Genomic DNA, 13,786 nt, shown 5'->3' on the forward strand with positions numbered 1-13,786 from the left:
TCGCTATTTTTCTGTTTTTCAAACAAACAAAGAATGGACAACAGAAAATAGAATAGCAGACTATAAGAAAAACAAAAAGAAACAAAAAACAGAGAAACAGAAATTCAAAAACAACAGAAAAATAATTTACGAAAAACAGGAAATAAAAAAAATCATGAAAACAGGTGAAAAGAAAAATAAAACGGAAAAACTAGAAATTAAATATAACGAAAAAAGAAAATGAACTGAAACCCAGAAAAATGCACCTATAACAAAAAAAACCAATATAACAGAAAATCGGGAAACGACAAAAACAGGGAAAGCAAGTCAGAAAAATAGAAGAAACTAAAAGATGATTAAACAAAAATCAGCAAACAAAAGTAACAACAACAGGAAAATGAAAAAAAACAGAAAAACTCAATAAACAAAAAAATATAACACAGCAAAATAGACAAAAAAATTAAACATTGAAGAACAGAGAAACAGAAAAACAAAGAACTGGAAAACAAACAACAGGAAATCAAAAAAAAAACAGAACAACAGGGAAGCAGAAAAGGAGAAACAGAGATAAACGGAAAAAGGGAAAAAGAGAACAATTAAAAAAGAACATTGAAATATTAATATAGAAAATAGAAAAAGGGAAAGAAGAAAAATTGAAAAATTTAAATGCAGATAAAATAGAAAAAAAGAAAAATAGAAAAATAAAAAATTGAACAATAGAAAAATAGAAAAACTGAAAAATAGAAAAATAGAAAAATAGAAAAATAGGAAAATAGAAAAATAGAAAAATAGAAAAATAGAAAAATAGAAAAATAGAAAAATAGAAAAATAGAAAAATAGAAAAATAGAAAAATAGAAAAATAGAAAAATAGAAAAATAGAAAAATAGGAAAATAGAAAAATAGAAAAATACAAAAATAGAAAAATAGAAAAATAGAAAAATAGATAAATGGAAAAATAGAGCAATAGAAAAGTCGAAAAAAGAAAAACCAAAAAATTTAGAAATAGATGAACAGGAAAAAGAATACATATAAACTTTTAAACAAAAAATAACAGATGAAATTGAAAAATACAATATAAAATAGGCATTCAAAAAAATTAAATATCAACAGAAAACCATAGAAAATGAAAATGTTTTAAAGAACAGCGAACACAAAAATGGAAATTAAGTTAAATAGAAATGCAGCACCGAAAAAAGAAAACTTAAAAGCAGATAAACAGAAATAAAGAAAAAATAGAAAATACCTCATACTATGTTGCGTTTCGGCTTCGCCTCATCAGAAACCGACACTAACATATTGTCGGAATAGATTAGCGCCGGCTTGACGCAAATCCCTTAAAACTAAAGCACACTATGTGTTTCAATCGAACGACTGATCAAACGTGATGTCCCGTTCGAGCACGTTCTGTTTATGCCGATGAGACACAAGTGAAGCCGAAACTTGTCTTGGCTTAGCAGGCCTATGCGAAAGCACTATGCCATATGCTATGCTGGATTTTACCAACAAATTTTCACCCTAGTGAGAAATTTTGGTTTTTACCAAATTTTCCTCCTTAGGGTGAAATATAGCATAGAAAATACCTAACAATCGAAAAACAATGAAGCAGAACGACTGAAAAACAGAAACCTTGATAAGCAGAGTATAGGTTATCAGAATGAGAGCAAAACGAAAAACAGAAAAATAAACCAAAGAAAAACAAATAGAAAAAAGACAAATGAAAATCAGAAAAAAGAAAAACGAGAAACAGGACATTGAAACATAAAAGGAAATATAGAAGCAGAAGAACGAATACTTGAAAAAGGAAAAATAGAACAGACAAAATGGTCAGCAAGTAGAAACAGGAACAAGGAAAAACAAAAATTACGAAGACGGAAAACAAGTACAAAAACAAAAACCCAATTAAACTGAAACTGAGTACGGAAAAACAATTTTAAAAAATGGAGAACCAAAATCAGATAAATAGGGACGGAAAAGCAACAAAATTAAACTAGAGCGAAAAATTAAAACAGACTATAAAAGAAAACGAAAAAAAGGAAATAAAACAGAACAACATTAAAATCACAAAAGAAGAAAACAGATAAAACTTAAAAGCAAAAAAACAGAATAGGGTGAATGACCTTGAAATTTACAGCGCCAAATAAGCAAATAGCAAGAAAAATAAGAAGGGCAGACAAACTGAAAAACCTGCAAACAGAAAGAAAGAAAATTAGTTTAACAGAAAAACCAAAAGTAGATAAACGGAAAAAAATAGATAAATAGAAGACTACAAAACCAGAAAAACAGTAAGAAAACAGAAAAGCATCAAATTAGAAAACTAGAAAACCAAAAATATGTAGACTGTGAAACAGAAAAATGGATCAATAGAATAAGAGAAAAACTGAGAAATAGAAGAATGGGCCAAAGAAAAACAAAATGAAAAAAAGAAAAAAAAACAAAAAAAAACAGAAAACGGAAAACAGCAAATTAAAAATAAGAGCACATCAAAGAAAATAAAACAGGAAAAAGATTACTTAATAAAAACAGAAGCAAGGAAAAACGGATATAACAAAAAACGGAAAAACAAGAGAACAAATTAAAACAAAAACACAAAATAAACAAAAATTTACAGTGAAAATAGAAAGACAACAACAAAAAAGTGATTTTCATATTTTTTCTTCATTTCAACAGACTTTTTTGTTTGGTTCCTCGTTTTCTTAATTTAGTCTGTTTTCATTTGCTTTTATTCCCACTCTTCTTTTCTTAATTGCATTTTCTATTTATCTATTGTGCTTTTTCTGTTATTCTGTCTGTTTTCTTGTGGGCCATTTTGCAGATTTTTCTCTCGGCTTTTTTCTGCTTTTTCTGGTTTGTTGCTTTCCATTTATTCGGTTTGTCTTTGTAGTAATATTTCTCTGCTTTACTGTATTTATTCTTTTGGTTTGTCTCTATTTTCGTTTTGCTATTTTCCGTTTTCTCTTTTATCTGGTTTTTGATTGTTTTTGTCTTGTTTTTTTGTTTTTTTTTTGTTTTTTTTTCATTTTTGTTTTTTTTTCCCTATCGTTTAAGGGTTCTATTTTCTGCTTTTTGTTCTCGATCGTTCTGTTGATACAGATAATCTTTTTTAGTTTGTTTGTTTTGCGAGTTTTCTGTTTTTAATGTTTATTTTTTTTGCTTTTCCGCTGCCGATCAATTCGTTTTTAGCGTGATTTTTGCTTTCTTTCCTTTTCTCTTTTCTCTTACTTTTGTATTTTAAAGATTTTTTTGATTTTTCTGTTCTATTGCCCCTTTTTTGATTTATTTCATTTTACCTTTTATTCCTTTCCTTGGTTTTGTTATGGTGAGTTGTTCACTTTTATGTTTGTCATTTATTTATTTTGCTATTGACCCATTTTATTTTTTTTGTTTGCTGTATTTCAACCCTTAACTTTTTGGTTTTCTGTTCGTTTTTGCTTGTTATTTGTTTTTCCATTTTACTACACTGATTTAATGCCTACTGTTCTAATTTGTCAGTTCTTTATGTTTGAACATATTAGAAACAAGGAATCACTACTTTAATTCGAGAATGTTTGGAAAATGTGTTTAATTTTGGGATGAATTTTTGATTTTACAGTGCCATAATAATATTTAAAAGTGCTTTTACATTACAATTCTGAGATCACCTAGGATAAAACGCAATTCCGAAGAGAACAAACATTGATTTTATTCATATGGTCAATAATTTTTCTTGTTATCTTTCCCGCTGATTCAAAATAATCTTAAAAATAAAAAGTGAAGATTACATGAAAAAACCGAATCGGCGAGCGAGCAGAGTTTCACACGACCACGTGCTTGTGCGCTCACATATTTGTCCGACACTCCCATGCGTTCTATTGTGTATCTTCGGTATTACTTTGAAAATGCCTCTGAATTGCGGTATATTATTCGATTACTGATTTGGCAATTTTAGTACTTAAAAATCGACTTATTAATCAGACCATCCACATAAATCAATCGAAATTACCAATTTAAACTGAATATTTGCATCTTTCCTCCTCCCACACTCCCACCCGCAGGCTCTTCGAACGCGAGCGAAAAAGCAACGCGCAGCGCGCAAGCCCCACATATCGGAAATCACCGCCGGTGGAAGTCTGATGGAGAACATTGCTCAAACGAAGATTGCGGTGGAAACGCAACTGGACGGCAGCACCAAGAGCGGCTCGTGCAAAATCCTTCCGGACGAGCCGCCAACGAATACGGCGTCCGGTTCCAACGAGGAAGATGACGACAATGCCGGGTAGGTGTTTTGGTGTCATCCCGTTCCCGCGCTCTCCCGCTAAATTTACATACCAACACAATACCACATCCGCATCCTCTTTAGTGTGGTCGATCAGTGTTCTGTCATTTATGGCGCTCGTGTACCATGTGCTGCCCCCAGAAAACACTATTTCATTGGCTGCAGCGATGTTCGGTGTCCTGAGCGATCGTACACATTTGCATGACTGATGATCGAATGCTGTGATCACACACACATTAAATTTGATTTTTTATTCGCCACTAAGCTGTCGTTTTGCCATCAATCTCATACCATTTTGCGAAACCAGCTAAATTCGGTAATGAACAGCAATAAATGTAAGCTTCAGTAGCAGCAGGTGGCATAAATGGTTGGCACAATTTTACACTCGCTAGGATAAGGAAACACTCCCCTAAGGGAAATCACCAACACTCGCTTATTGGATGTCAACTCCAGGACGAAGAAAATCTGAATCACTCCCAAAATCACCAAGCTCGTCAGGAGCGAACCAATCCCAACCAACCGTTTAATCATTTGAAAGTCTTCCCACCCCCAGGCCCCCTCCTCACACAATCCAGTAGACAGTGCTGAAAGCAAATGAATTATAATTCATTTCTCTGGTCGCTTCACAGGTCCCCTGACATTGATGATTGTCATGTGATTGTGAACGATAAATCAACAGAATTTATGTTGGCCACGGTCGTGGAAGAAGCCGGAAAGTATGTGTGTCATTTCGTGTGTTTTGATTTGTCACTCTTGCACATTACTAGTCACCAAGCAGCTGTTCATGTTACTACAAATTACACCGTGTGTGACCGTGCTGTTTGTGATTGTTATTGCTGTAATTGATGTTGCATGGTGCTTGCTTTTCTCATCTGTAGGTACACATTTGATTATATTTCCACGTTTGAATTTTCATTCAATACTATTGTGTTCACGATTATTGTATTGTTTTAAGTTTCGATTATGCTGACGGGTGTGACTCCAACCTGGAATGATTCGTGATGCTCAGTGTCACCCTGTAATCCTAAATAAATTTATTGAAATTATTTATTTTCTATAGATAATTGCATAGTTTTATGATGTAACAGAAAGATCACTAGTTGTTTTTCAACAGCTCTAACCTCTGGCCCCTTGTACGCCCGCCTCCTATGTACCTTCGTCGATTGCACAGGGCACGCGAGTGTGGAGTTTGCCGCGAGGTAGACGACTGTTTTCAGGTTCTCTGCAGAACATAATTTTAGCTAGTCTCTCTTCCGGCATTTGTACTGTATGCCTAACCCACCGTAGTCTTTCGTACTTCCTCAGTACCGAATGTACTGCAAACTTCTGCCTGGATTGCATACAGCCAGCAAGTACGAAATCTGCACGAAAGGGGCTCCCTTTGTTAGGTTCTCTGCTCAACAAAACTTTAGCTGGTATCTTTTCCCACATTTGTACTTCATGGCCAGGCCATTGTAGTCTGTCGTGCTTCACCGACCTTTCGATGTCAACAAGTTTGTATACTTGCAACAGCTGTTGATTGTTGTGCTTCTGAATATTCAGAGCAGATATAAACTTTTAAACACACCGAGAACTTCATAGTCTGTCACCTTCAACGTCCAAAACTCGGGGAAGACGTCGGTTCTCATGGTAAAGAGGGACAAGTTCGTCTTTACCGTGAGACATATTGGTAGATTTAAGCGAAGACTGCATATCAAGAGGACTGGCAACTCTGTCCAGAATCTGGAGATAGTAACAGCAACGCCACTTGCGGGTGAAAGTAGTACTTCCCATAGTGATGCACGCACACATATACACTTTTACATTGAGCTTCCTACCTTCCTCCAATAGAGGCGATATAACCCCTGTCGCTTTTGGTTTGTATAGGGGTATCGGTCTTCTTAAAATGTAGTCTTCGACTAAAGTGATTCATTCAAACACTGCCAAAGCTCGACTCCTGCCAGCAGAAGACAAAAGATTAGTCTGTAAGAATTTAAGCCTGTTTCTAATAGACCTGTAACTTCTAGTTTTCCGATCTGTATATTTCACATCCTTCATCTCACTTGAGTACTGTTACTCTAAAATTTTCATAACTCTCCCTAGCTTTTCGTAGGAGATGAACGCCTGCGACCAGTATTCAGATCTATTATGGTATGCCCCTTCCTTAATCTAAGTGTACTATCTACTATGACATATCACTATTGAGAAGTGATTGTCGTTATTATGATACACACTCCCTACTAAAAAATCTCTAGCTAAATCTAGCTAAATAAGTCGAAATAAAAAAAATGAAAATAGTTAATGAATATGTTTCTGCCAAGATCTTTACTGAAGACCAAAAATCTCTATCTATAGAATACTCGAACTTATAGACCGTTGTTTGTGAATGATCCCTTACAAACTTAATTTTTAACCCTTTTTTCTAGCGCATACTGAGTTCCAAGATTGCCAAATTTCAGGACTGTTGTGGTCAAGAAACAAAATAAAACCTGTTTTAATCAAGATAGGTGCTTTTCTCGCAGTCTAAAAACTGTCCAATTTATATCTTTCGTTGCTCAAGACAATTCTCCGAGAAGATTTACAATAGTCCAAATGCACGAAAAAGATAGTCGATGACAGTTTAAATTTATGGGTTTCATCAGAGTCCAATAATATTGCAAGATATTGAAGATGTGCCAAAATTTCAGTTTTCACTGTTAACTGCAAATGGTCCTGGCAGCACTGCTCAATCAGAAATCAATCAGACTAATAGCAATAACTTCAGTTGTACGTATAATGCTTATAACTGTAGGTGTTAAAATGAAAGATGAGAGTCCCAATTACAAGCCTTACTTGATTTTGCGAGAAAATCTTGCCTAGAAAACAAAAGCTGTCGTTATTAAAAAAGCACTTAATCCATCCAGCAGTGAGATGAGACATTTTTAACACAAATCACTGTTGGATCATTCATTAGTTTGCAAAACTTATGCGATGTGGACACACTACTATAAGTGGACTGAATACAGCTTGGAGTCCTGCACTAATAATACCACGAATAAACTAATTAAAATAATGGAAAATCAATAACATAAAAAAAATTAAAAAAATTAAATGTATTTTTTTTAAGATTGTTATAAAATTCAAGAAATGAGCAGAATGATTTATATAAATTAAATTAGATTAGCTCAATTAATGGAAAATTTGGCAATATTTAAAAAGTAATAAAATTTATTAACGCTCGTAAATTGGATTAAATAAGTAGAAGAAATGATAAATGAATAGAATGAATAAATTACAAAAATGAATAAAATTCATAAAATGAATAAGATGAATAAAACGAATAAAATGAATTAAATAAATAAAATGAATAAAATTAATAAAATGAAATAGATGAATAAAATGAATCAAAAAAAAATTAATAAAGTGAATAAAATGCAATAAATGCATAAAATGAATAAGATGAATCAAAAAAATATTAATAAAATGAATAAAATGCAAAAAAATGGACAAAATGAATAAGAATAATAAAATGAATAAAATGGATAAGATAAATAAAATAAATAAAATAAATAAAATAAATAAAATAAATAAAATAAATAAAATGAATGAAATGAATGAAATGAATGAAACGAATGAAATGAATGAAATGAATGAAATGAATGAAATGAATGAAATGAACGAAATGAACGAAATGAACGAAATGAACGAAATGAACGAAATGAACGAAATGAACGAAATGAACGAAATGAACGAAATGAACGAAATGAACGAAATGAACGAAATGAACGAAATGAACGAAATGAACGAAATGAACGAAATGAACGAAATGAACGAAATGAACGAAATGAACGAAATGAACGAAATGAACGAAATGAACGAAATGAACGAAATGAACGAAATGAACGAAATGAACGAAATGAACGAAATGAACGAAATGAACGAAATGAACGAAATGAACGAAATGAACGAAATGAACGAAATGAACGAAATGAACGAAATGAACGAAATGAACGAAATGAACGAAATGAACGAAATGAACGAAATGAACGAAATGAACGAAATGAACGAAATGAGCGAAATGAACGAAATGAACGAAATGAACGAAATGAACGAAATGAACGAAATGAACGAAATGAACGAAATGAACGAAATGAACGAAATGAACGAAATGAACGAAATGAACGAAATGAACGAAATGAACGAAATGAACGAAATGAACGAAATGAACGAAATGAACGAAATGAACGAAATGAACGAAATGAACGAAATGAACGAAATGAACGAAATGAACGAAATGAACGAAATGAACGAAATGAACGAAATGAACGAAATGAACGAAATGAACGAAATGAACGAAATGAACGAAATGAACAAAATGAACGAAATGAACGAAATGAACGAAATGAACGAAATGAACGAAATGAACGAAATGAACGAAATGAACGAAATGAACGAAATGAACGAAATGAACGAAATGAACGAAATGAACGAAATGAACGAAATGAACGAAATGAACGAAATGAACGCGAGTTCTGCCTCGGAGTTCCAAACTAAGCTCTTGGTTTTCGTTTTGAGCAGATCGGTCAAGGGAGCAGTGACCTCACTGAACCGATCAATGAAGCGGCGGTAATAACCGCACATACCTAGGAAACGACGAAGTTTCGTCACGGTAACAGGTCTCTCGTAGTCGAGAATCGGCTGAATTTTGTCAGGGTTGACCTTGAGACCGTCCCGATTCAACAAATAACCAAGAAACTTTAGTTCGGGGACTCCAAAACGGGATTTTTCCAAATTGATGGTTAGGTTGGCTCTTGCTAGACAATCGGCCACTGCTTTGAGCAACTGTATGTGATGCTCGAACGTTTCGCTTACCACGATGATGTCATCTAGGTAGACGAAAACGTAAGGTTCCCATTTACCTCGTCCTAGAACCTGGTCCATCAGTCGCGCCAGAGTAGCGGGGCTGTTGACGAACGTTGAACGAAATGAACGAAATGAACGAAATGAACGAAATGAACGAAATGAACGAAATGAACGAAATGAACGAAATGAACGAAATTAACGAAATTAACGAAATTAACGAAATTAACGAAATGAACGAAATGAACGAAATGAACGAAATGAACGAAATGAACGAAATGAACGAAATGAACGAAATGAACGAAATGAACGAAATGAACGAAATGAACGAAATGAACGAAATGAACGAAATGAACGAAATGAACGAAATGAACGAAATGAACGAAATGAACGAAATGAACGAAATGAACGAAATGAACGAAATGAACGAAATGAACGAAATGAACGAAATGAACGAAATGAACGAAATGAACGAAATGAACGAAATGAACGAAATGAACGAAATGAACGAAATGAACGAAATGAACGAAATGAACGAAATGAACGAAATGAACGAAATGAACGAAATGAACGAAATGAACGAAATGAACGAAATGAACGAAATGAACGAAATGAACGAAATGAACGAAATGAACGAAATGAACGAAATGAACGAAATGAACGAAATGAACCAAATGAACGAAATGAACGAAATGAACGAAATGAACGAAATGAACGAAATGAACGAAATGAACGAAATGAACGAAATGAACGAAATGAACGAAATTAACGAAATTAACGAAATGAACGAAATGAACGAAATGAACGAAATGAACGAAATGAACGAAATGAACGAAATGAACGAAATGAACGAAATGAACGAAATGAACGAAATGAACGAAATGAACGAAATGAACGAAATGAACGAAATGAACGAAATGAACGAAATGAACGAAATGAACGAAATGAACGAAATGAACGAAATGAACGAAATGAACGAAATGAACGAAATGAACGAAATGAACGAAATGAACGAAATGAACGAAATGAACGAAATGAACGAAATGAACGAAATGAACGAAATGAACGAAATGAACGAAATGAACGAAATGAACGAAATGAACGAAATGAACGAAATGAACGAAATGAACGAAATGAACGAAATGAACGAAATGAACGAAATGAACGAAATGAACGAATTGAACGAAATGAACGAAATGAACGAAATGAACGAAATGAACGAAATGAACGAAATGAACGAAATGAACGAAATGAACGAAATGAACGAAATGAACGAAATGAACGAAATGAACGAAATGAACGAAATGAACGAAATGAACGAAATGAACGAAATGAACGAAATGAACGAAATGAACGAAATGAACGAAACGAACGAAATGAACGAAATGAACGAAATGAACGAAATGAACGAAATGAACGAAATGAACGAAATGAACGAAATGAACGAAATGAACGAAATGAACGAAATGAACGAAATGAACGAAATGAACGAAATGAACGAAATGAACGAAATGAACGAAATGAACGAAATGAACGAAATGAACGAAATGAACGAAATGAACGAAATGAACGAAATGAACGAAATGAACGAAATGAACGAAATGAACGAAATGAACGAAATGAACGAAATGAACGAAATGAACGAAATGAACGAAATGAACGAAATGAACGAAATGAACGAAATGAACGAAATGAACGAAATGAACGAAATGAACGAAATGAACGAAATGAACGAAATGAACGAAATGAACGAAATGAACGAAATGAACGAAATGAACGAAATGAACGAAATGAACGAAATGAACGAAATGAACGAAATGAACGAAATGAACGAAATGAACGAAATGAACGAAATGAACGAAATGAACGAAATGAACGAAATGAACGAAATGAACGAAATGAACGAAATGAACGAAATGAACGAAATGAACGAAATGAACGAAATGAACGAAATGAACGAAATGAACGAAATGAACGAAATGAACGAAATTAACGAAATTAACGAAATGAACGAAATGAACGAAATGAACGAAATGAACGAAATGAACGAAATGAACGAAATGAACGAAATGAACGAAATGAACGAAATGAACGAAATGAACGAAATGAACGAAATGAACGAAATGAACGAAATGAACGAAATGAACGAAATGAACGAAATGAACGAAATGAACGAAATGAACGAAATGAACGAAATGAACGAAATGAACGAAATGAACGAAATGAACGAAATGAACGAAATGAACGAAATGAACGAAATGAACGAAATGAACGAAATGAACGAAATGAACGAAATGAACGAAATGAACGAAATGAACGAAATGAACGAAATGAACGAAATGAACGAAATGAACGAAATGAACGAAATGAACGAAATGAACGAAATGAACGAAATGAACGAAATGAACGAAATGAACGAAATGAACGAAATGAACGAAATGAACGAAATGAACGAAATGAATGAAATGAACGAAATGAACGAAATGAACGAAATGAACGAAAGGAACGAAATGAACGAAATGAACGAAATGAACGAAATGAACGAAATGAGCAAAATTAACGAAATTAACGAAATTAACGAAATTAACGAAATTAACGAAATTAACGAAATTAACGAAATTAACGAAATTAACGAAATTAACGAAATTAACGAAATGACCGAATGAACGAAATGAACGAAATGAACGAAATGAACGAAATGAACGAAATGAACGAAATGAACGAAATGAACGAAATGAACGAAATGAACGAAATGAACGAAATGAACGAAATGAACGAAATGAACGAAATGAACGAAATGAACGAAATGAACGAAATGAACGAAATGAACGAAATGAACGAAATGAACGAAATGAACGAAATGAACGAAATGAACGAAATGAACGAAATGAACGAAATGAACGAAATGAACTAAATGAACGAAATGAACGAAATGAACGAAATAAACGAAATGAATGGAATGAATAAAATGAGTCAGACGAATCGAATGAATCGAATGAATCGAATGAATCGAATGAATCGAATGAATCGAATGAATCGAATGAATCGAATGAATCGAATGAATCGAATGAATCGAATGAATCGAATGAATCAAATTAATCGAATTAATTTAATTAATCGAATGAATCGAATGAATCGAATGAATCGAATGAATCGAATGAATCGAATGAATCGAATGAATCGAATGAATCGAATGAATCGAATGAATCGAATGAATCGAATGAATCGAATGAATCGAATGAATCGAATGAATCGAATGAATCGAATGAATCGAATGAATCGAATGAATCGAATGAATCGAATGAATCGAATGAATCGAATGAATCGAATGAATCGAATGAATCGAATGAATCGAATGAATCGAATGAATCGAATGAATCGAATGAATCGAATGAATCGAATGAATCGAATGAATCGAATGAATCGAATGAATCGAATGAATCGAATGAATCGAATGAATCGAATGAATCGAATGAATCGAATGAATCGAATGAATCGAATGAATCGAATGAATCGAATAAATCGGTTGAGTCGAATAAATTAAATGAATCAAATGAATAAAGGAAAAAAATAAATGAAATGAATAAATAAAACAAACGAATCAAATAAACCAGACGAGGAGAATTGATAAAAATGACTCAAAAAGAAGAAGTAAGAAAACCAAAATGAATTAAATTACCAAATTATAAATAAACGATGGTTATAAGGTATAAAAATCATATGAATAAAATTGATGACTGAAAATAATTAGTCAGATTATTAAAACGAAGAAACTGAATAAAATCAATCAACTGAAAAAAGAATACAATTCACAAAGTGAAAACAGTGAAAAAATAAGTTTAATGGATGATATGAATAATATTCTAGTCCCAATTATACTTCATGGAGACCAATGCAGATCAGATGAAAAAAAGATCAAATAAATAAATAAATAAATAAAATGCATGGAATGAATTAACTGAATATATAAAATGAACTTAAATGAACAAAATGAATAAAAAGAATACTGAATGAATTAAATACGCCATTAAAATGCAGTGATCATATATTTAAAATGAACAAAATACATAAGACGAAAAAAATCCATGAAATAAATAAACTGAACAAAAATGTACTGTCTAGAGTTTCCATTCTTCTATATGATGTTTATTTAACCCATTCATGCCCATGTTGTTTGTGGACAACAACGTTTTTAAACAGCTATAACTTTTGACTGAGGCAAGATTTGCTCACAAACCAAGTAAGGCTAATAAACCTGACTATTGGCTTTCATTTGAGTACTAACAATTACCAGGATCAGCTCTAGAACTGAAGTTATGGCAATTAGTCTGATTGGATTCCAATGGAGCAGTGCTGCCAGGGACAGTTTACGTTGACAACGAAAAATGATTTTTTCATATATCTTCGTTATTATTCAATATTATTATAAACTGATAAAACTTATCAAATAAGAGTGTCTTTGGCTACGTTTTTCACGTAAGTGGACTATTATAAATATTCTAGAAGAATTGCATTGAGCATTAAAAGGTAAAAATTGAGCAGCTTCTAGCACTACGAGGGAAGCACCAATCTTTATGAAAAAGGCTTTTCATGTTTCGTGACCCCACCGTTTTCAATGAAAAATAGTTTTGAAATCCTACGTGCACTAGAAAAAAGTTGGGCATGAAAGGGTTAACAGAAATGTCTCAATTTTCAGCAATAATTAAAATATATGTTCTATTCAGTGTATCCACTCT

At 32.8% G+C, this 13,786-nt stretch overlaps 1 protein-coding gene across 1 annotated transcript in view; it reads left to right on the top strand.

Moving 5' to 3' along the window:
• Positions 1–13,786, top strand: part of LOC131684822 (dopamine D2-like receptor) — a gene marked incomplete at its 5' end in the record, with an annotated part of 151,611 nt that overhangs the window by 41,955 nt on the left and 95,870 nt on the right. Inside the window, 2 exons of the mRNA XM_058968012.1 lie at positions 4,012–4,232; positions 4,862–4,948. Of these exons, the coding sequence (XP_058823995.1) occupies positions 4,012–4,232; positions 4,862–4,948 (308 nt within the window). The remainder of the gene's footprint in view (positions 1–4,011; positions 4,233–4,861; positions 4,949–13,786) is intronic.

This window comes from Topomyia yanbarensis, chromosome 2 (genome assembly GCF_030247195.1).
Source record: "Topomyia yanbarensis strain Yona2022 chromosome 2, ASM3024719v1, whole genome shotgun sequence".
Taxonomy (NCBI): domain Eukaryota; kingdom Metazoa; phylum Arthropoda; class Insecta; order Diptera; family Culicidae; genus Topomyia; species Topomyia yanbarensis.